General features: G+C 39.0%; 3 protein-coding genes across 6 annotated transcripts in view; 1 reads left to right on the forward strand and 2 right to left on the reverse strand.

Moving 5' to 3' along the window:
- LOC100002469 (uncharacterized) overlaps positions 1-25,541 on the reverse strand; it is a 225,505-nt gene that overhangs the window by 172,570 nt on the left and 27,394 nt on the right. The window lies entirely within an intron of this gene.
- Positions 1-25,541, reverse strand: part of snai1b (snail family zinc finger 1b) — a 159,957-nt gene that overhangs the window by 60,453 nt on the left and 73,963 nt on the right. The gene's annotated exons all lie outside the window — the stretch shown is intronic.
- On the forward strand, positions 63-24,997 carry tcp1 (t-complex 1). 4 transcript variants are annotated; one of them, XR_015522591.1, is made up of 12 exons: positions 63-152; positions 1,606-1,691; positions 4,010-4,138; positions 5,952-6,049; positions 7,502-7,612; positions 8,006-8,187; positions 14,270-14,396; positions 16,975-17,150; positions 17,241-17,661; positions 18,698-20,422; positions 24,191-24,354; positions 24,565-24,997. XR_015522591.1 is itself a non-coding variant. In NM_131230.1 (12 exon segments), coding segments are annotated over 12 exon segments (1,671 nt in total). In that variant the 5' UTR covers positions 82-85; the 3' UTR covers positions 24,779-24,993.

Raw genomic sequence — 25,541 nt, forward strand, 5'->3', positions numbered from 1 at the left:
AGTTTCCACACGCGCCCCTCCCGCGCCCAGCCTACCCATAACCCACCGCGCGCGCCTCCATTCTTCTCTCCAGTCCAACATGTCCATGATAGACAGTCCGTTAAGCGTGCTCGGCCAGAGGACGACTGGCGAGTCCGTGAGGTCTCAAAACGGTGAGTCTGGAAGAGATCATAATTACCCGTAACATAACGCAGAGTCCGGGTGAACAGCCTGACGCAGCTGCTGTTTGAGCGGAGGAGCGGCGGCCGGTGCCGCTAGCAGCACGTGCGGCTTACTGGAACCACAGCGTTAACATTACTGATCTATAACACTGTAATGACGTTATAGACCTAAATATGTCTTTGGAGTAAAGTTTTATATGCGCACATTTGAAATTTCTGCTTAATATAATTCCAGATATTATTTGAATATAGCATTGTTCACAGTCAATTACATGGTGCTAATGTTGTGTTGAAGTCATACTAATAATAGGCATGATTTTTCAGACCAAATATTCAAGTTGGTAAACAATTCAAGCGGTATGAAATATGAAAATTCTGTTATTATTGACTTACTCTGGTTTCGACTCATTAACGTTATGCGTTTCATAGAGGTAAAATTAGTTTTATATTCGCACATTCGTTCATTTAGCAGTCTCTATATAATTTATCATGTTACTTTGAATATTCGATTGAAACTAGCATGCAAGTAGGACTTCTAAACAACATAAACACTAGCTAATTGACTGTGAACAATTTGTATTTTGATAACGTCATTTGCTGCTAATAAGATTTACCTGTTCAGAATTTGTAAAGAATACTGTTCTGACTTTGTAATATTAAGGAGAATCTATCTATCTATCTATCTATCTATCTATCTATCTATCTATCTATCTATCTATCTATCTATCTATCTATCTATCTGTCTATCTCTCTCTTTCACTACATATATATATATATATATATATATATATATATATATATATACATACAACAGTTCTGTCTGGTTCTCGAACTTGATTGGCTGATAGCCGTGATATATTTAAGTAATATCAGCACCCATACAGCCTCTTTACACTTTGTGTATTACTCCGCCCACATACAGCCAGCAAAAAGCAGACACTACAGATCTAAAGTGTAAAAGATGCACGCTCAGCTGTTTAACTGTCAGCTTATGATTTGAACCCAAGGCGGAAGAAAGTAGTTCCTCTTACAAAAGGGTTTTTGAGACTCTCCATGTTTGGTTTTGTTTTTATATACACAATTATGCCGTCAAACTCGTAGCAGTGCGATATGGCTGTATATCGGCACTGGTGGGAGGTGTGCGTTGTGTCAACGCCACCACCAGTGCTGACATACAGCTATATCGCACTGCTACGAGTTTGATATATATATATATATATATATATATATATATATATATATATATATATATATATATATATATATATTATACACACATTTGTCAAAACAAACTTTTATTCCGGATGCAGTTAATTGATTAATCTTTGCCCAGCAGTAATTTTAACTTGTAAGCACAGTTCACAGAGCAGGTATAACTGAGCCCTCTTCTGATGAATACTGTTAAATATTCACATGCTGATGTGTTTTACTGGTTCGTTTGCAGTCATGGCTGCTGCATCCATTGCTAACATCGTGAAGAGCTCTCTCGGTCCCGTCGGATTGGACAAGATGTTGGTGGATGACATCGGAGTAAGTTTAAGCTTGTTTCCTCCTGTCTGAATAAGCCATGATGTTTACTGTTACATGCCAGATCATCTGTCTGATGGAAAACATCAGGAGTAGTAGTGCAGTACAAAAATTACTTTTATTATAGAAAACCCCAAAATGGCAGTATTGATTTAGTTGAAGATGCATTGTTTAATAATCATCGAAGTTATTACTTATACCCCCGGTTTCACAAACAAGGTTTAAAGCTAGTCAAGATTAAATTGCATGTTTGAGCTGTCTCAACTCAAAATAACTTGTTGTGAGATGTCAGTGTCATTTTTTGTTTTGTCTCCAGGTGCTCAACAGTTATATTTTTCTAAGGCCATTTTTATAAATATATCTTAAATAGCCGTATTTAACTAGTGCCTAGTCCTAGCTAAATTTAAGCCCTGTTTGTAAAACTGGGCCATAATAATGCAAATATTGAGTTGTATATGAACCATTTCTATGTTATAATGTATGTTTTGTAGTTTATTTAAATGGTGGCAGTCATAATTTATTTTTGAGGCAGATTTATTCAGAATGACGCTATAAGTACAGCAGCTTTAGTGCTGATTGCCTGAAGAGGGTTTTTTCTTGCTGTCCTTTAGAAATTTCCTGTTTTTGTTGTATTTGTAACACACATTTAACCTGTTTGCCTAACTTTAGAATAGTTCAATTAATATCCTAAAACAGACATTAGAGTTAAGGTTTGAATTAAGGTTAAGAGCTGTATAATTCTGGATAAAATGACAATCGATTTAGTCTTCTGTTATATATATATATATATATATATATATATATATATATATATATATATATATATATATATATATATATATATATATATATATATATATATATATGGTGATCACGATTAAATGCATTCAGGCTGCTAGGATAACATTCTCACAGTTAAAGGGAAAGTTCACCCAAAATTAAAAATTCTGTCCCTTACTCTTTACTTGTTTCAGACCTTAATGGTTTTATTTTTTTCTGTTTAACACAAAATAGCATACTTTGAGCAAAGCTGGAAACTTGTAACCATTCACTTATATTCACCTTATTCTCCGCAGACGAGCGGGCGCAGCCATTTGAATCATTTTGGCTCAAGAATTCCGGTCTCATTCACTTCCATTCATTTTTAGACATTTAAAACTGCATGTTTTGCTGTTCGATGTTGCAAACTGATATTTTCCTATGTTATTCTACTTTGTCTGTTTAGTAATGCAAACATTTGTTTGTAGAGCAAGTAGTTTGACTGTTTTCTGCTGTTTATTTTTCCTAGTCATTTCTCCCATTGGCGACTGAATCAGAAGTTCTAAAACAATCGTGAAAACAGGCGCACTTCCGCATTTTAGAATGAGGTCAATAGTAATTGTTTTTTTTTTTCTATAGAAGTCAATGGTTACAGGTTTCAGCTTTCCTTAAGATAGTTTTTGATAGAACAAACAAACTCGATAATTAGAAATACGGCTGCACAATATTGGAAAAAAACTAACATTGCGAAATTTTCGTTTTTGGTTATGAATATGATCTCACAAGACGACCATATATGGAAATAAATGCTTATTAAATACTGATTGGAATCACTTGTAGGGGAGTGCATCTGCATAAAATAAACACAATTATACAAAACAAAATAAATTAAAGCACAGATGAAACAATAGAATGAAAATGCAAATGAAACTAATCATGATTTGTGGTTTTCAGTTGGGGTTTAACAGTATAGTTTACACAGTAAAGGGCCTTAAAAATCCATCCAAATAAAATACTTGCATATTATTAGATTAGAGTTAAACTGTGCATCCACACCAGAAATTACATATTCTGAATTGTGTTTTATGGTTAATTATAATCCCAACTTGACATTGCAAATCCTGCGATGTGACTATTGCAGATTTGCACATTGCATTATCGATGCTGATATTGTGCAGCCCTTGTTTAAATCCCTTTAACATTTACATCCTACTAGTTATATTATAAATGTGGTAAGAATAAAAGGGAAAACCTTTTTTAAGTATCTGCATTTTGTTTTTTCTCCCTGCAAATTTTTTTGGGTCAGACCCAAGACTCAATAAACTGATTTGTAAATTGGAATTGCTAAAATTAAAATGACACCCTTTCCCAGAGATGGGTTGCGGTTGGAAGGGCATCCGCTGCGTAAAAAACTTGCTGGATAAGTTGCTGGTTCATTCCACTGTGGCGACCCCGGATTAATAAAGGGACTAAGCCGACAAGAAAATGACCCTAGTGCTTGTCTTCACCTGTTGGAGTAACTACTATCCAAGTTTTTAAGACCATTTGCTTGTGTGTTTCAGGACGTGACCATCACCAATGACGGGGCCACCATCCTGAAGCTGCTGGAGGTCGAACACCCGGCTGCTAAAGTCCTCTGTGAGCTGGCAGAGCTGCAGGACAAGGAGGTTGGAGACGGCACTACATCAGTGGTGAGCTGAAGCTGTGCATTAGCAGATTTTCCTGTTATAGTACCATCCATCTGAGCTGCGTCGGTGTGTGTGGCTATGCTAACAGGATACAGAAACCCTCTCGGAACCTTCAGGAAATGCAGAGCTTCTGCTGCAGCTTCCACAAGGTTGAGAGCACATTGAGTTTTCAGTCCCTGGACACTTTTCACGTTTCTGGGTTTCTCAGTAGTGGACATGATTGGGTAAACTCAGAGCGCAGTGAGAGTATAACAAATATTGTTTACAATACTGTTTGCTGAAATAAGAAAAACTTGATGGGGTTATCAAGTCTTTCAGAAGGACAAAAATGGTGTGAGACTGAAGACTGCAATAATGTAAATCTACTAGGGGTGTCAATTAATCGTTTCTTCGGTGCATCGCGATGCAGACGCGGACAATTCGGTATCGGTTCAGTAATAATCATAACCGGTTATTACTAACGTCATTTACCTCATATGCGCTCTGTCGCAAGGGAGGCGATTGCTAGTATTTACAACACTCTAACTACTTAAAACTCATAAACTGTGCACAATTTCACTGTGTGTGTTTGCTGGATCAGTCTTTCACTGACATATACAACAAAAGCCCCTATTTCACTGAGATAGAGAGAATGAAAGTAGCCTACTCCATTTCTCTCTCTCTCTCGCTCTGTCTCTCTCTCTTTCTCTCACACACACACACACAGTGGCCCTTTTGACCTGCTGGGGTGGCTTTTCTTCTCCTCTCGGCTGTTTTACAGCATTATGTTTGGATACAGAAACGAGCGCGTGTCTGCAGAGTTTTCTCCACCGTGTCTATCATGCATCAGCTGTGAGATCGCCGCTGCCGCCTGCCGCTTATCAATGTCACTTATCTGAAGAGCGCAGCGCGCAAGAGCCAATCGCAACCGTTTTTGTTGAGGGTGTGACTAATGAAAGAGGTGTAAGAGAACTAGACAAGGATCAGAAATTGAGCTGGATATTTATATTTGTTTATATTATTTGCTTAATGCTCGTTTTGTTTAAAGTTACAGTTTATATCTCTGACTGTTTGTATTAAGCGACAAAATTGTATTACAAATAGTATATAAATACAAATATATTCATACATTTTAATACAAGAACTGCTGCTGTGAAGAAAATATAAAACTGTGTATGGAAAGCATCGTCAATGCACTGTGATGCACCGAAATATCGAATTGAACCGAATCGATGGCATGATAATCATAACCGAACCGTGAGACTAGTGTAGGTTCACAGCTCTAAAATTTACTGCATTACAAACACCTCACACAAGCCATAATTAGTTTTCTGTGTAATTTGATGCAATGATGATTTAATGCACACATAAACACATATAAATGTTCATACATTTGTTTATTTTTTAATTATTATTAAAATAGTAAAGCCTTTTAAGGATTCAAGATGCTGATGAGCGTTAAACACATCATAACAGGTTTGTGGAAAGGGTCTATGCATGTTCTTACGTGTTTTTGAGAATCACAATATGAGATAGAACCTCATTAGGACATTTGTCTATAGGAAAGAGGACAAAACACGCAAAGCATCATGTATACATCATCAGTTGAATGAATTTCAGTAAAAGTGTGAGCTTGTTGAGGAAAACCTGTGTGTGTGTGTGTGTGTGTGTGTGTGTGTGTGTGTGTGTGTGTGTGTGTGTGTGTGTGTGTGTGTGTGTGTGTGTGTGTGTGTGTGTGTGTGTGTGTGTGTGTGTGTGTGTGTGTGTGTGTGTGTGTGTGTGTGTGTGTGTGTGTGTGTGTGTGTGTGTGTGTGTGTGTGTGTGTGTGTGTGTGTAGGTGATCATTGCGGCTGAGCTGCTGAAGAGTGCGGATGAGCTGGTCAAACAGAAGATTCACCCCACCTCCATCATCAGCGGATACAGACTGGCCTGCAAGTAAGAGCCATTTCCTTTGCTGACAGGAAGACCTGTGTGTTCAAGCATGATTCACAAGACATTTCAGGCCTCATTTACACCTGCTGCTGTGAATTTTGGAAAAAAAATGCATTTTTGTTTATGTGTAGACACTCAATTCAGGCCTAAACAGGGTCCACTGTCAGCCCCTTTATAAGGTAGTCGAAAATGGATTTCATCTCATTTACATCAATATTAAAGGTTATTGCACACTGAATCCGACATTTTCATCCGTAATTTTTGCACGTTAAAAATAAATTCGACCTCATGTTGTGTGAATTGTATTGACACAGTGCCTCCGAAACGTTCGTTCGTTATAAAAAAAAAATTCAATCCGGGTTCGAATTTTCTATTTTGTTTTATTTCTTTGTTTTTCGCATCCGAAAGAGTATTTTTGAGAGATGTTTTGACAGTTCATACATTTGACACAGAGACGTAATCGCTTCAGTCCGTTGCTCCGATACGTCAACGTGGCCATCATCTATTACAATGTCTGTAGATACTTCCAGTCTTTTTTAGGATTTGTTTACGTACGGAAACGTGTGAAGTATCATAAGCAATGTATCAAAGTTCCACTGATTTCCTAAAAATAAACTTTGCATTTGGGGATCATCCAGCGCAGCTCTTTGAGGAAAACTCTCCTTCCTCTCTATGTAGGCTAGTATTGGATGAACACATTATGTAGCCTATTCCTCTTCTCTTTCCTTCCTTTGAATTTTTCCCATAGGAATACAAAAAAAACGCATATGAACATTTTGCACTTCCTTGTGCAAAGACCTTAACTGCCATAAAGCACCAGTGACGAACACCGGCAGTGGCCTGAATTGTGTTTTGTTAAGTCGCTGAGTGTTTTATTCAATGTTTTGTTGTTAATTGCCTCAAATGCAAAGAAGCGCAGGGATGCAGGTACAGTCACTAAAAAGCTGCATGGTCAGCCTTTTTGCCTGATGAAAATTCAAGATTTTTTGTATAGAATTACACTTTTTATTTCTAAAGGCACTCTGTGTAATTACTTTGGTCTTATACATTCACAAAACAGATATAAATGTGGACAGCTATGTATGTAAAAATGTAAATGCTGCATTAGGAACTAATGGGGGGGTGTAAATAGATTTTTACCTGCATTTTTCAGTTTTATAAAATAGATTTGCTATTTTTAATAATATATTTAATTGCTTAATCATTTATTTTGTATTTTAAATTTTAATAATATTAAACAACAACAACAAAAAAGTAAAAATTGTATATATCATTTATTTAAAGCAATTTAAAGTAAAATTAGAAAGTAAATATACATCCTCCCTAATCAGAAAAGTGTCTGAAAGTGGACAAAAGACACTGATTTTAAAAGCAGGTGTAAACCGTAAATTAATCCAGTCATATCATGTATAAACAGAGCCTCACTTAAACCGTCTAATCTGCTGTGTTTCACAGGGAGGCTGTCCGCTACATTAATGAGAATCTCACCATCGGCACAGATGACCTGGGCAGAGAGTGTCTCCTCAACGCCGCCAAGACCTCCATGTCCTCCAAGATCATCGGAGTGTATCCTCTAGCACCAATCAACATTAGAGTCCTCAAAATGAGCCTTTATTAAAGGGATAGTTCACACAAAATAAAAATTTACTCACTGTTTACTCTCCCGCAAGTAGTTTCAAACCTTTAAGTTTCTTCTTTTGAACACTTAAGAAGGAAATTTGAAGAAAGCTGAAACATTGACTTCCATATTACTTGTTTTTTCTTCCATGGAAGTCAGTGGTTTTCTGCTCTCTTTAAAATATCTTGTGTGTTCAACAATAATGAAACGTATAAGGGTTTTAAGCAACTTGAGGAAGAGTAAATGACGACCGCATATTCATTTTTGGCTGAACTGTGCCTTAACACATGTGTTGGACTGATCATTTGAGATGGTGCTGTTGTTTCTTGACGCTCTGTCAGTGATGCTGAGTTCTTCGCTAATATGGTGGTCGACGCCGCAGTGGCTGTGAAGTTTGTGGACGGTAAAGGGGTTGCTCGGTATCCCATCAACTCTGTCAATGTGCTGAAGGCTCACGGACGCAGCCAGAAGGAGAGCTTCCTGGTCAACGGATACGCACTCAACTGCACTGTCGGCTCACAAGGTCTGCTCATGCGTTTGCTGTCTCCTCTGCATGTCTGTCATTAATATATTAATTAGGGGTTTCAAAATTAATTGTTTTTTTGGTGCACCGCGATGCGGACGCGGACAATTCGGTATCGGTTCAGTAATAATCATAACCGGTTATCATCTACTGACGTCATTTATCTCCTTTGCGCTCTGTTGCGAGGGAGGTGAGTGCCGGTATTTACAACACTCAGGAGCCAACTCGGGGCCGGCCAGTGGTATAGGCAATGGCTAAGGGCGCTGTACATCCAGGGGGGCGCCAGAAATGAGCGCGGTTAAGTTGGTTTTGTTTTTAATATTCCTGACACATTCAGTTATAGCGGCAATAACTCAATAACCTCTTACCCTAAAAACATCTAAAGTGTGTTTCCTACAAAAAGACAAAGCTGGTTATGTTTCACAGCAGTCTTTTTTTCTATTTTTCACTCGACATTACGTCCACTGCTCTCTTTAAGCCCTCACAATATGTGTTTATCCGGGAGAGTTCACATGGAACGGAGCTCTCAGTAAAGAACCGTTGGAAAAGTGCTCCTTTTGTTTGTTTGTTTTTTTGCTCAGCGCAAGCTCTCCCGGCTAAACGCATATTCAGGGTCCCCGCGGGTCCTTAAAAAGTCTTAAAATGTCTTAAATAAAATTTTCGATTTTTAAGGTCTGAAAATGTCTTAAATTCTGTAATTTTCCATAAGGAGGTCTTAAATTTCATGTGGGATCTTAAATATCATGTCCGACTCGTCTTATGGCGGCAAATCAATGGCAATATAAATCGAGCGCAGCGGTGATGTTTGCGCGCGAGGAGAAGTGAACCGAGACCAGATTACAGGTCTACACGCGAGAAAACTACAGCTAGCGAGCGCACAGGGGATCTTCGAGCGCGCTCAACTGATCTAGCGCGAGAAAACAAGTCCCGCGCGTGCACATCATCATCTGTGCGCACGATGTACGCTCTCGCGAGCGAGGTCATGCCTACAGCGCGCGCGCGATCAGTTCTCTCCGCTCGCTCGCTGGCTCTTCTCTCTGCTCGCGCGAAACATTTTGGATTTTTGTGAGTCCTAGGGCGGGACTTGGTTTACTTGTTATCTCTAACGCTATTGGCTACTCTACCTTTCCAGAAGTTAGCCGGGATTGGACGCAGGTAAGCTAGTTTCCCCGTTAAATAAAAATATACAGGATATCTTATCATAATGTCACAGTGTGAAACTAATAGACTTACTTTCTCTGTAATAATAGGTGGAGACTTACTTTCAATAATGAGATATTTCTTGTAATAATTAATCTCATAATAATGCCTATTCTTACCATCATGACCAAGTCATATAATGACATATCAAAATAATGAGATATATTCTTGTAACAAACTATTACTTGCGAGAGAAAGAGAGAGTTATACCATGTGGCAAAAGATCTCTCCATTAAACAGAAATTGGGGAAAATATGCATGGGCTAATAATTCAGGACGAATAATTCAGACTTTAAATGTGTGTTTTAAACCATTTGATGAAGTTTAGCACCTACATTTAAACTGAACTCAAACCAAACGTGTTTTTTTTCTTTTTTTTCTAAGACTCATTGTCCTTGACTCATTTTCTATGAAGAACAAGTCAGAATAAATTAGATGGACAATATTATACAAAATAGGCTATACATGCATGCAGTGCATAAAGTACAAAGGTTTATAGTAAATATATTGCCATTAGTCTGTTATTCCACTTTACAGTTAAAGTCAGAATTATTAGCCCGCCTGAATTAGTAGCCCCGTTTATTTTTATCCTAATTTTTATTTAACGGAGAGAAGATTTTTTTCAACACATTTCTAACCATTATAGTTTTAATAACTCATTTCTAATAACTGATTTATTTGATCTTTGCCATGATGACAGTAAATAATATTTGACTATATTCTTCAAGACACTTCTATACAGCTTAAAGTGACATTTAAAGGCTTCACTTGGTTAACTAGGCAGGTTAGGGTAATTGGGCAAGTTATTGTATAACGATGGTTTGTTCTGTAGACTTTCGAAAAAATAAATAGGTTAAAGAGGGTAATAATATGGACCTTAAAATGGGTTTTAAAAAATTAAAACAGCTTTTATTCTTGCCGAAATAAAACAAGAAAAAAGTGGGCTACTAATTTTGACTTCAACTGCATATGTGACCTTTAAGATGTGGGCCTGTCGTATAGAAAGTGGTATTTGTATGCCTCTGAAGTGGAATGATGTAATGGATAGTGAGTAAAGCCAAACGAATATTGTAGAAATTAAATTGTTGCTCAATAGGTGGCGATAAACACCCATCTGAATGTCTGTCACTGTATTTTTTATGTTTAATTGGGCTAATCATTTTTGATTGAAGTCTTTATATGCAGGTTATTCAATCATTAACTAAAAATGAGATTGAAAAATATATATAATATATAGATATATATATATTTTACACTGACCTATATTACAAACAATGTTAACAATTATAATAATATACAAAGCTGCACTGCACATATAGTATGCATTGTATGGAAAGATCTAAAATGCAAATAAACTCTTCTGAAGACAATATTTCCTAGAAAGATCATCCCCAAGTGTAATAATGAGCACTGCTGTTGTGGTTAATAATATTGATGTTGTGGTTAATAATAAGTAAAATACAACAAACCAGACAAGTGCTGCACGGACAAATCAAATGGGTTTAGAAAGTCATGTTACAAGAATGCAAGTCATTATTTTAGAAGATTAATTTTTATTATTTGACTGTTTCTCGAGATTGAATCCTCATAAAGTTCTCAGAAAGTTTCTTATGATTATGACTTGCAAATTGTATATATATATTTAACGGCGTGATCTTTTAACCTGCGTCCAATCCCGGCTAACTTCCGGAAAGGCAGAGTAGCCAATAGCGTTAGAGATCACAAGTAAACCAAGTCAACCAAGTAATCTGCTCACGGTTCACTTCTCCTCGCGCACAAACATCACCGCTGCGCTCGATTTATATTGGCATTGATTTGCCGCCATACTTCCCCACATCATTCTGTGTTGACACACTGAACATTTTCCTGTTTTTTTTTTTTTTGATTAGGTAAAGTCTTAAATTTTCATTTTAGAGGACTTAAAAAGGTCTTAAAAGGTCTTAAATTTCCTGTTAAAAAATGTGCAGATACCCTGATATTGCAAGAGCTTAAGTGTGTGTGTGTGTGTGTGTGTGTTTATACAGACAGCTTGTTATAGCCTCCCTCCAAAATATAACGCGGTGTATGGAAAGCATCGTCAATGCACCGAGATATCGAATTGAACCGAATCGATGGCATGATAATCGTAACTGAACCGTGAGACCAGTATAGGTTCACATCTCTAATATTAATGCAGCATTTCTCAATCCTGGTCCTCAAGCCGCACCACACCGCACATTTTATCTGTTTCCCTCTTCATGTCAGACGTTTGTTCTAATTCAACAAGTGCCCTGCAAAGTGAACTACAGGATATTTTGCCATGTTTTCAGTTTGAAGGGTGCATGTTGCTTTCAAATGGCATATTAGTTTTTGATATGTTCATTTTTATATTGTATTTTTTTTAATGGAGGTATATTGCCATGCTTATCTGGAAAGGCGCTGCAGGTAATGTTGTGTAAGTTCATGAATGATTGTTTTGAAGTGAAATGAGGGTTTCTCATGCTCAGCTAGAGTACGGAAGGAGTTTACGAACAAAAACAAGGGCAAAATTGACAATTGATTCTTGGCCACACAAAATTAAACCAATAATAATCACTCAATTTCCTTTAATCAATTCAAATGTGTAAGTTTGTATAGTCGGGTAAATGGGGTGAGGCGTGTTGTTGATCCAGAGAAAACTCAATGAAGAAACCTGAATGTCCCATTTACATTTGCTGCCACACATCTGTGGTGTGTGTAGTTATACGCGTGGGATAAAGCATCATCTGCCTGAAGCCTATTATATATGCAGATACAGACGTGTGTCTGTGTTAACTTTGGGCTGGACAGCTGATTTATTTTTAGAGACATTAATAAGCGTAAACAAATAATAACAAATAATAAGCGTAAACCAAAATAAATCAGGCACTTCCAGGTGCCGCCAGTTAAAAGCATCTCAACATTGAGATGGATTCAGAGCCTGGAAAATACTTCAAAACAAACACAGGCCCTCGAATGTGCTTGAATTGGGTTTGAAATGAAATGTGTTTATCGTGTTATTTAAGCAATTTTACTGTGCTGCTGTCAAAAACTGAACTTAAACATGATCAGTTCTTCATTTAAAAATCTTAAATCTTGTACAAGAACAAATAATGCACATTTGATCAGTATTATAGACACCACATTTGAATATTACAGTATTGAATTCAACACATTTTATTTAAGGTCTTTAAACTTGAATATGACACATTCGAAACATCATCATTATTCTACTATTTTAATGGCAAATTAAGTGTCAGTAGTGTATGAGTGTAAGGGAGTACAGTAAGTACAGTACAGTAAGGGAGTTTCATGGCACTACATATGCTGGGGGAATTAAAAAATGGTACTTCATATGAAGACAATGGTACTTTAAACACCCCAATTAAGCAGGATATTTTCACACCTCTTGAATAGAAAAAGTCAGGAAAGTGGGTGTGTCTAGCTCTGTTTGGGTGGGAGTGTCGAGGGAGGAAAAAGGGGCAGGGTTTGAATAAAAGTGGGAGCTGCCATTTGGGCACGTGCTGCTGACCGAGGAAAAACAAACACACGCAGGGGAGAAAGACAGTGTGTTTAATGACGGTAAAATGTTTGATACCGCATGTCGTATAACAGAAAAAAAACCTCTGCATTTCTCTGTAACTCAGATGCACTCGGTAGGTCAGAAAGCTGTGTGTGTGTGTGTGTGTGTGTAGACTATCCTGTCACAAAATGCGGCGAAAATTCAACACGACGGTCGGCAATAGTTTGCTTGCAGTGTTCATGTGTTTACACACAGAGCAGCATTTACAGCGGATCCTTCAATATTGTAGTGATATTAACGTACTGTAAACCAAGTAACTTAGAAATCATTTTGACTGAAGCCTGGTTTATACTTCTGCGTCAGGTGAACGGCGTAACTCACGGCGCATGCAACACACTTAGCTGTGCATTTATACTTCTACGCGCTGTCTCTGTTGGTCTGCATTAACACTTCCGAAACGCTAGTTGGCAGTGAGGTGTAAATGTTGCTCTGTGTCGAGTTTCTTCGTTGCTGCTTTGCTTTTCCTGAACACTTCCTGGATGTACAAGTGGCTCAAACTCGCTCATTTTGAGGCAGGAACCGGCGGACGTGCAACAACTTTAACTATGAGGTAAACACAAAACAAAACTTTCCATCCGGAGCTCCTTCACGGGACTCCACACTTGTAAACAATCACTGAATGGCGCTCGCGCCATTCGCGCGGCTCTCAGTCCCGCCCAGACTCGTCAGCGCTACCAAGCCAACCAATCACAGAGCTTGCGCTACGCTTGGTTGTGAGAGGTGCACTTCAGCGACGGCCACGGCGAAGGGCTATGCGTCAGCGCCGTAGCATACGCGTACTTTTGACACAGAAGTATAAATCAGCCTCAAGGTCTGTCTGTAAACACTGAAAGAGTACTGCTGACCATACCAACAATAACTTTGCAATCTGAATGAACAAAGAAAGGGCGCTGATCGCACACACTTACCGAATCTGTAGACAGGACAATCACGACATACTGGAGCTTCGTCTTTTTTTAAAGGAGACGAGCAGCAAATCCGGATCTCACCATTGATAAGAAATGCTCTCGAGTAAAATAATGCCATATTTAATAGTGTTTTTAGCAGTGTGGGACACGTTTACGACTGTCAACAGCTTAAAAAAATGTGTTTTGGTGTTTCGTGACCCTTTAAAAAGTAATTCATTCTGCTGTTCATGAAAGAGTGGGAATCCTGGACACTGACAACTGAGATCTCCCAGTGCGATATGGGATCATATTTGTGCAGTCTGACATGCTATATACTGCAATTTAAGGCTTTTAAAAGTGGCACTGTGTGCGCCAGGCTTTAGTGTGACTCTGAAACTGTCTTGTATTTGTTCAGGGATGGTAAAACGTGTGGCCAACGCTAAGATAGCCTGTCTGGACTTCAGCCTGCAGAAAACCAAGATGAAGCTGGGCGTTCAGGTGGTCATCAATGATCCGGAGAAACTCGACCAAATCAGACAGAGGTGAGGCGCAATGTTGGACCAGAGAAATAAAAGGAAGAAACTAGAAATCTCCCATTTACATTTGCTGCCACACATCTGTGGTGTGTGTAGTTATACGCGTGGGATAAAGCATCATCTGCCTGAAGCCTCTTATATTTGCAGATACACGCGTGTGTCTGTGTTACCTTTGGGCTGGACAGCTGACTTATTTTTTTAGAGATATTAGTTTTAATGCATTAAATCAAATGTGACGCTTAACCCCGCCCGGCTTCTCAATTTGCTTTTCATTTTGCTGTGTTCACACCAGACGCGGAACGCGAGGATGAATCGCGCATAAATAGACGGGTGAGCGTTTGAGTTTACTCGCCTCATTCGCGTGTCAAAATCCGCTTCATTCGCGCGCGCCAAGTTAACTTCAGAACAGACGTGGATTCGCGTGATGGGCAGGGTTTCTGTTTATGTGCTTTATAAACGGCATCGATTCATTTGGAGCCGTGTTTGAATCCACTAGATCCTTTCAGAGATGCATCCAGCTCTGTGAGCTCAGAAACGTAACCTGGATGATGGAGGCTTTTCGCGGTGCTTCTGACTGAGCCGAGCCCAATTTTAAAGATCTTGTCGGTGTAGGCAGGGGGATTTTCCCCCAGGACATCATAATTACGCCCCAACAAGAGCTAGCTTCTGATTGGTTAACGAGGCGCGAATGTCTGATAAGTTTAGACTTTCGAACTTATGCGATTCGCGTGTTAAGCGTGCAAAACTGTCAATTCGCGACGCGCCATTTGCGCGTATCATGCTGCAGGATGTCTATTCGCGTCTTTGCATTGACTTAACATGTAAACCACTCGCGCTTCTGCGTCTGGTGTGAACGGAGTGGTGTGCTTGAGCTCAATCACTTACTGCAGAGCTGTGAGAAAAATGCTATTGGTTGTTTTTTTATAAGGGGAGGAGCTATTCTATGTCCCACTTTCTCTTTGTTTAAAAATTGTCTCACATCAAACAAAAAAGAACATTTCAAAACCCTTCATAAGACCTTTAATGGAAAGCCATGACCGTCAGTTTTATTCCGGCTGGTTGCAAGGGAGCATTTAATTTAACTTGTTAACTTGATAATACTTGTAGTCATATTAAAAAGAAAACAATGTTTATTTTGCTTTAACATATTTGTATGTTGACTTTGCATTTCAGGGGTCCGTTCTTCGTACGTGGATTACTCAGTAAGCTGGATTTGGATATTGACGATTTGACATGATCCAGGATCGTTTCGTTCTTCAAAGCTGATCCGAGAGTTGTTGTCATAGCAACAGTTCTGCTAGCTCAAACCTGATCGGCAGCAGGTTCAATTCATATAAACAGGATTAGATTGGCTTAGTTTAAGCAAAGATAATACAGAAAGTTATGTTCCAAATTCTGATATTTTCTTACAGTAGTAGTTATATAAACTTAGGGAAATGGTACATATTTTTAAACTATATAAATAAAGTTATAGTCATTAATAAAATAAATTAAGTTATACATTTTAATAAAACGTATGCAATCTGCACCCTCGAAATAAAAGTAGGCTACAAAGACTGCCACCTGGTGGTGCAAAGAGAAAGCTTATTGATATGAACTTTTTAGATCGCTTTAGTACAAATTGTGTATAATAGAAATGCACAATATGTGACTTTTTTAAAGCAATAATACATTTCAGCAGTCATAAACATGTTTTGACAGTTAATATGCCGGTGATTTGATGCTTCACAAATGTTGCAGACGCCTTTACCAATATGAAAATGCTTTTGTAAACAACCAGTTATTCTTTACACCGATTAAAAAATGGCTACTATAATAAAGAAAATCTTTTCTAAATGTAGAACTAAATACACTGATTTGCATTGAAATACATGATGAATACTCTTGACACATGAAAGTGGAAAGCCTGCAGCTCACAACAAATGTGTAAAGTTATTGCGTGTCATATTTAACAAGCCGTTTACTGCTAATTTGATGTAATTTTGCTCACATGGATAATTGAATATTAATCAGATGATGTCATTACGCTGCTGTGCCGTCAGCCAATCATTGCATTGCTGATCATGATTTCGAGGATCGATAGATCTGTCCTTCACAACACACGCAGCGATCTCAGATCAGTTCATCCAGACATTCTAATCTGATCCGCGAACTCGTTAGAAGAACCAAATTAGCGAGAGATCAGTTATCAAGATTAAAAGATCCGGGATCTGCCAAATAATCTTAGATCATTTAAGCGAGGTACGAAGAACGGACCCCAGGTTAGCTTTTACCCTATAAATCTGTTATGTTTACTCTACCATTGCTGTTTTTAAAATTAATGCACACAAACATTTTGCACCCATTTTAACATTAGAATCTATTGATGATCACTTGTGACAATGATCTTCATAACCATGTAAATATGACCTGTTACATGTGAGCATCTTATGAAGAATAAAAAATAAAAATGGGTAGAATATATCATTTTACCTGAGATGGTTTCAGGACTCGTTTGTAAGATTAGGCATGCTTTTTCCATATAGTTATAAAATGTAATGATTTTGTTTCTCTATTAATTTTTTTCCTCACTCTTGTTTTTCAGGGAATCGGACATCACAAAGGAACGTGTTCAGAAGATCCTGGCATCAGGAGCGAATGTGGTTTTGACCACAGGAGGAATCGACGACATGTGTCTGAAGTATTTCGTGGACGTGGGGGCCATGGCGGTGAGAAGAGTCCTGAAGAAAGACCTCAAACGCATCGCTAAAGCTACTGGAGGTCTGCTGAATTAACCTGCTCGCTTTACTCTGGTGTGTGCATTAGTGATTGAGTTCTGATCATGAGTGCTTGTGTGTTTTTCCTTCACAGCCACGGTTTGCTCTTCTCTGTCCAACCTGGAGGGCGAGGAGACGTTCGAGCCGTCCATGTTGGGTCAGGCAGAGGAGGTGGTGCAGGAGAGAGTGTGTGACGACGAGCTCATCCTCATCAAGAAGTGAGACTGAGATACTTTCATTTAAAACAAACTGAGAAGTCACGTTGAGCTTTATTGTCATCATGCTACATGTGTGGACATTAGGGCTGCACGATTAATCGAAGAAAGTTCACGATCTCGATTCGACCCTACACAGGATCTTAATTCAGCTTTTCTACGATTAAGCCAATTATGTTTTCAAGGTCAGGAGGGAAGCTTAAAGGGCCATGAAACCCCCTCGTTTCAGCAGGGTGTTTTCACACCTCTTCTTTGGAAAAAGTCAGAAAAGTGGGGGTGTCCAGCTCTGTTTAGGGGGGAGTGTCGGAGAAACTAAAGTGGGAGGGTGTGGGAGTGTCTATTTGGGCACGCGCGAGTTTCAGTCAAAATACACAGGAGAAAGGGATGGTGTTTAACCTACATGGACATCTGTAGTCGAATTATTTGCCAAATTATTAAATGTTGGACTTTAACTGCAGTTTGGCTCTTTCATTCAGGGAATTCATTCATGCCCCTCGCGACAAATGAGATATTTGATTCGAAGATCTGCTCTAACCGTGTATTTTTCATGCAATGTTTGATACCGCACGGCGAATGAGAGAAAAAAAACTCCGCATTTCCCGGAAACTTAGATGCACACGGCAGGTAGCGTCCGAAAGCCGCGTGTGTTATTCCGGTCACAAAATGCGGTGCTAACATGTTTGCACTCAATGCAATAGTTAACTTATTTGATACGAACAAACTGAATATACAAAGAGCACTGGTCGCTCACTTACCAAATCTGTAGAGACAGAACAATCACCAGCAACTAGAGCCGCGTCTTTATGAAGAGAAGACTACATCCGTAATCCAGATCTCAGCGTTTGCAGATGAGAACAGCTCTCAGGTAAACAATAATCCCCCTTAGACACGTAAATTATTGTTGTCGAGCGTCGCGTACACTGTTAATCCACACGTGATCCAGATAAACTCTCACAGAGAGAAAATGAAAACGAAACTTAATGGCAGCAAACTGTAAAAGCAACACTTCACGCTTGTTTTGCCAACACAACGTGGCGTCTCTGTGGTGTAAAGACGGTGACACTAATGAATATTAATGAAGTTGCACAATAGAGCGCGCTGATTGGTTTGAACCAAGTCTTACTCATGCATTAATGCAACACACTGTAAGACGTAATAAGGCACACTCTGGCACAGGCGTCCAGTCTGCACGCTGGAATACACGCTATTATCTCATGACCGTGACGCAGCTTCAAAAATTTGTTTCAAACAGGAAGTACGAATTTGCTTGAAATAACGCAAAAACAACCAATTTACACTTTTTAGTGAAATATAGGTGTCCTAATAGTGTTTATAGCAGTGTGGGACACATATATGACTGTCAACAGCTCAAAAAATGTGTTTTGGTGTTTCGTGACCCTTTAAAGGTTCAGGACACCCTGGAGAACTCGAGAACAAAATCGGCGACGTAGCGCAGAACTGCAAGTGCAATGATGACGCATCGGTTTCTCATTATTATTCATAGCATAATTTTCTTATCCTATGAGAAGAGCCGGCTGCTTAATTATTCATGAGACCTGCCCGAGTCAAGCCCGAGCTGAGAGACACGGACCCAAGTACACAGTATTTAGCCGTTCATGAAAGCTCATATGTGTTTGTTTCCATCATCCACGGGGTTTGTTGCATGTTTTCCCCCGCGTTCTTGTCAGGGCCGATCATACAGCAAAGCTGTGTGTGTGCTGCAAGTATTTTTGTCGGGAGAGCAGCACGAGAATTAGAGAATGGCGGATGTTGACTTTTATCAGGAGTTCGTTCACATTCAGACACATCACCGTGCTGCTGTGTTTGACTAAATCCTCCAGATTACCAGCAGGGTTAATGGTTAAAATAGACAGGTCAGGAGACCTGCTGCACTGAGTCTGCTGGATACGGGGATCGAGGGAGAATCCTCATTTATAGTGTTTACATGAACACACTTATCTTTATAATGATATAAATTGTGGTTATGTGTATATGAAATTACGAATAACAAATGTCGCAGGGCATTAAATCACTGTTCATTTCTTTGCATTTTAACTTTGTGAACTATAAACTCATGCGTCTCCTCACGGTTTGTCTCATTTTCTGAGCTAACGGTCAACAACAGTTGGTCGCCCTTCCCCCCTGCTGGCCACGCCCACTCCTGCCCGATGCTCGCGGAGCTCCACGCCCATTAATCATGCATCTTTTGAAAAAATTCTGAAGTAGACTTTAACCGAAAGTGGGGGGTGTCATGGCCCTTTAAAGGCGGCCACACAGGTCCTCACAGAAACATGAACACCTTCAAATGCCATTAAAAGTGTCACATACTGTATTTATAAGGTGTAATTCACCCAGAAAACAAAAGTCAGGTACGTCCAGGTGCAGTGAGTTGAAAACATCTCAATGTTTCAATTCCAACCAGGAATCGAACCTGCAACCTTTCCATTACCAGTCCAACTCCCTAACCATTAGTCCACAACTGCACCCTAAAACTGTTAACTGTATTGGTCCAGCTAAATCTGCTCCAGTGTCTAATGGTGGTCTTTGTGGACCGTTAAGTGGTCTAATAGCGAAGAATAAGACGAGATGTTATTGTCAGAATAGGCTGTAAAGCGTTTCTTTAATGTGTGTATGCATGAACACACTCCCATTATAATTGCTGCCATGCCTGTCTGGTGGCGTGTGTGGTTATACGCGTGGGAGACAGTGAGTGTCCTGAGTGGGAAACGGGACAGAGAAACTGTTCTGCTAACGTCCTGCTCAGAACAAACATGCTACTCATGCTGAATCATTGTCTTTAAAGGATGAGTTGCCCAGCCCTGATCTAAAATGTATATCAACAAGTGACGTCCTCTCTGTGTCTTCCAGCACAAAGGCGCGCACCTCTGCCTCCATCATCCTGCGCGGGGCCAATGATTTCATGTGTGATGAGATGGAGCGCTCTCTGCATGACGCCCTGTGTGTGGTGAAGCGAGTGCTGGAGTCTAAATCTGTGGTGCCAGGAGGAGGCGCTGTGGAGGCCGCTTTGTCCATCTATCTGGAAAACTACGCAACCAGCATGGTGAGCACACACACAACCATTCCTCCTCAGTGTTTTAATCTGACATGGTTTGACCGAAAAGTAGCTGATGTTTAAACCCCCTAACGATCACCTGCACTTTGTTTGAACATGGACATTGAAACTACATGTTCAGTCTCTGATATGTTACCAATTACAGAAAAACTGCACACAGCAGACATTTAGTCAGACATGATTGGGTCGAGTTTCTCCGGATCATCGATGACCACCTGAACGCCAGGCTTCATCTTGGTTTTCTGCAGGCTGAAGTCCAGACAGGCTATCTTAGCGTTGGCCACACGCTTTACCATCCCTGAACAAATACAAGACCGTTTCACAGACGTTTAGTTTAGACATTTATTTGTGTTTAAAAACAACACACAACATATAACCAGGGCTTTACATTAACACCTGCCAAATGCGGGTAGATTTCAGCTTTGGCGGGTTAGACAGACACCTCCACTAGCCACTTTGGCTGGTTGAAAATAGTTTTTAAATTGTAGTTTTCCTAAAAGCAGAGTTCGACAATATAAGGATGGCCCAATATGCGTGCAAATGTGATCTTAGAATCGAGAAGTAAAATAATTGTGATCACGCGAGCTGAAGAAAGCAAATGAATACAGAATGAGAGGATGACGATCACTCGTGCTAACAGCTATTGTGATGCGCGCGACTGCTTAAAACGCGTGCGCGCTCTCGAATCGTGAAGCAACCGTGACTGGAACAGGTTCTGGACTGGAAACGCAACTATGATCGGTTCTCTTTCAAATAAACTAGACAAAACGTGATGAGCATGCACTCACAGTCCTGATGCTTTTAAGAGCTCAATGTGTCTTTTTGTAAGCAGCAGCGGTTGCTTTCACTTTGAACAGATTATTAATTGGCCTAAAGTACCATGAGCATGTGATCATCCTTTCATTATCACACACGGTGTGTTTCACCTGCTTTCATTTCCTTACGGTTTTATTTGCTTTTGTTTTTGGTAAAATGGTTTAATTATAATTTTTACAACAGTGCTTTAATGGGAGATGAACTCTCCATTTATGTGCAGTTAACTTGTGATCTGAGAGCTATTTAGCCACGACAGATTACTGTTCATATTTTTGATACATGACAATAGTTATTTTTTAAAATTCAATTGCTTTTCTTTCTTTTTAAAGAAATGTTTTGTTAAATAAAAAGTATAGTATACAGCTATACTTTGCTTGTTTTGACACAATAAAAATTTGTGGCTAAGAAATAATTATTTCGTGTGGTTATAGAGATAAATTTGGTACATCGTTAATTTTGAGTTCTTAAAAACTGATGTGAAATAAAAACTAATTACAATATAGCACTATGAAACCATGGCCCATTTGCTCGTGCTCATTGAGTAAACTCATACTCGATACACAAAAAGTGAAATGAATGAGGATCCATGTGGGCAACACAAAATTTAATATTTTTTTTATTTTAGCTTGTCAACGTCAAATTTATGCATATAAAATATATTTTCCCAACAACAAAATTGTGGCTAGTCAAAATGCAGAGTGGCTAGTAACATTGGAAACTACTAGCCACAGTGGCCGGTGATTAAAGTTAATGTAAAGCTGTGCGTCTAGCTCTGCGTTTTGGTACACTTTTGTCATTCTAGGTACCCTTCCAAAAGGTACCCAAAAAGTGGTATGGTACAATTCGCTTTTAGGTACCTTTTGACAGTGGAAACAGCCATAAAACCCACAGTCAGAGCAAACCTCTCATATGTCTTTAATCTTCAGCAGCACATGTAGCACTCTGTTGGAGAGCACTTCTGTCATTATGAGTTCATAATAGTCCATAAGGTGATGATAATAGTCAAACATGGCAGCTTGTTCTTGTTTTAGGTTCATTTGCTCCTCCGTTTATCCGGCTTCTCCTTTGTTTTTTCTTGCATCAGTCTTGTGTTTGTTCATTTCTGAAAGGATCGGATGTCGGAAGCACTTCAATAATCAAGCGCACAATATTATCTTCAGCTTAAGAAGTTCATTATTTCGAATAGATGCGCATCGAATTCTCTGGAGAAAGTGAAACTGCTCGCGCTTCTAGACGAGCTTATAAACAACTATGGTGCACAGAGTAGATTCTGCTCTTCTTTTTGGCTGAGTGGCTCTTCATCAAGATAAAACTAGGTTTGTTTAAGCTTGCGTCAACCATAGCTTGTTGTTATATGTATATATTATTACGGTGTAATGTCTCGGCTGTGTATTTAAAAATAGCTCTTTCTTTGTTTTCATTCTCCTGCGTGTGTACATGCCGGTGACCTTTCTCTGTAAACCAATAGCGTTCAGCTGTACGTCTAGCTCTGTGTTTTGGTACACTTTTGTCATGCTAGGTACCCTTCCAAAAGAGGGTTATTAAAGGTAAAGGTATTTTTCGAGTAATTGATCATGATATATTGTAATGTAAACTGTTAAAAAATATGATGATAATTGAGATGCTGTTTTCTTATGTAGTAATGTTTCTTGAATGTAGGTTTTTTTGTATGTTTCGCAAATTGTTTTTGAAGATAAGGGGAAATGTCTCTTGTATAATTGGTTATGTGGGTAGAGGTGAAGGTAAGACTTGTGTTTTTTAATCTTTGAGTAATTGTCAAATATAGAACACAATGTTAACTGTTAGATTTTTGTTGTATTGATGTACACCTGATTAATGATCATAGTTGATGCACTTTATCTCTGTAGAGTGAGGTTGGAAATGTGAAGATTGTTCATTGTTATCGCTGTAAAGATTATAAGTTATTGTGTGATTAATGGATAATGAAATGGGAGTGACGGTTTAACTTATTGCACATTGTGATTGACTGTGGGATAAAAGGGTGGAGTTAAAGAATTATGTCACACTGAGGAAGGCTTTGTGCTGAAACGTCTGTCTTTTAATCACCCGTAAAATGTTAGAAAAATAAAAACAGTACCAAGCAATTGAGTGCGAATTATTACCTTTTTTTTTAATAATACCTTCCAAAAGAGTACCCAAAAAGTGGTACGGTACAGTTCGCTTTTGGGTACCTTTTGACAGTGGAAACAGCCATAAAAGTGTACCCAACCGTACCATACTGTACCAAACTGTGAAAACAGGTTCTTAAAAAAAACAGTTTTTCCTCAAGGCCATGTTTTCTAATTTGTCTTCGTTTTATTTTTGGCTTTTATTGTTGATTAATGTTAATGTCGACAGCACGTTAATTTTGGCAGCATGTAAATTTAAGAATAGTATAAAAATGAAAAGTTAAAAATGCTCAATTATAAGGTATAGTAACTTTAATAGTTACTTTATAAAAGACTTCAGCATATGCTTATTGAAGTGGCGCAGCTTTTCTACAGTGAGTGAATTAGTTTGGAACATCTTTAATTTCCAATTTTACACCACAGTATTGCTGAATTTATCCTTTTTGATTAATTGGGAAAATGAGATTCATTAACATTTCAGATTACAGTCTGATTGGTCGATCAGTAGATATGTTTTATTAAACACCATAGATCATTGAAGCATTCATACACCTATATTTGCTCCATCCCTAACTTAAAACGTTACAGTGTGTATTTTGAAGTAAATAAAACACTTGTACACATTTGATTCCTTTTTCTTTTCTTTTTTTAAACAGTTCTTATGCATCCCTTCGGGGTTAAAACAGACCTGAAGACGTTTTAACACTGGATTTGCGTGCATGTAATGACTGGAGAAAATGAAGGGGGAAACTTTGTGGTTGCTCTCCCGATTGTGCTCTTTAGTAATGTGTGTTTTGTGTGTGTGTTGCAGGGCTCCCGTGAGCAGCTGGCTATTGCAGAGTTTGCTCGCTCTCTGCTGGTCATTCCTAAAACTCTGGCTGTGAACGCAGCGCAGGACTCCACTGACCTGGTGGCCAAACTCAGAGCCTTTCACAATGAGGCTCAGGTCAACCCCGATCGCAAGAACCTCAAATGGTCAGTGCTCAGACCTCTGAAATACCACAACCAGACGTACAATCAAGAATTCAAATGCTGGTGTTCAGAAGTTAGCTTTGCCTGAATTGTCTTTAAATCCCTTGTTTAGACAATACTCTGGAAGCAGTGTTGCCTATTATGGATTGAGCTGAGAGCTCAGATGAAATGCTGACCTGGTTTTAATTGCTTTTTGTGTGTTTCTGCTCTTAGGATTGGTTTGGATCTGGTAAATGGAAAGCCAAGGGATAACAAGCAGGCAGGAGTGTACGAACCCACGATGGTCAAAACCAAGAGTCTGAAGTTCGCCACCGAGGCGGCCATTACTATCCTTCGAATCGATGACCTCATCAAGCTCTTTCCTGACCAGAAAGAAGGCGGGCCCTCCTATCAGGACGCCGTCCAATCAGGCTCTCTAGAGGGTTAAGGTCTCTCATTGGCTGATTCTGGTGTCACTCCGCTCAGCTTTGTATTTATATGTGGATCCAACTGATGAGCTGTTAGTGTAGATTGTGCACTTTTTTGTTTGCGTTACTTATCTTTTTGCTATTAGCATGGCTGTCTGTCATGTTTAATGTAACAAATGTTCCTTTTTCTGCCATTTCAATGAAAATAAACCAGATTGGTGGTGTGGAAAAGAGAGAAATGTAGTTTCTGAATGTTTTGTCATGAAAGATGTTACGCGTGTTGTAAAGCATTGGAAACGCCACATGCTAGAGACGCCAGCTGCTCAACTCTGCAAGTGAAACTCAAACTTGAACATTGGCAGCCAATTTGAATCAATGTTAAATTGAATGTATAACCCGTCAAATGCACCTTACCTTATCCAGGGTGTCCGCGGGGTCTTAAAAAGTATTAAAAGTTGATCAATTATGAGAAAATTTAGGCTCTTAAAAGGTATAAGAAGTCTTAATCATGTTTTTATGAGGTTGTAAATTTAGTTCAAGCGTTGTCCAAAGTCAAAAAAGCATCCAAATATTTTTTATTTTTCTTCTAATATTAACAACAGCATTATTGATTCGGGCTGGGTCATGTCCGGCCAAGTTCCTCCGTCTGGGTGACGTCACGTAATTTGTGACGCTCTCCACATGTAGCAATACCATAGAGAGAAACAGACAGCAAAATGGGAAAATGTAAGTTAGCGCACTCCAGGTTGGAGAAAGACGAGCGTAAACATTTGGCTGAAACAA

This window comes from Danio rerio, chromosome 23 (genome assembly GCF_052040795.2).
Source record: "Danio rerio strain M-AB ecotype USA chromosome 23, GRCz13ab, whole genome shotgun sequence".
Lineage (NCBI taxonomy): Eukaryota > Metazoa > Chordata > Actinopteri > Cypriniformes > Danionidae > Danio > Danio rerio.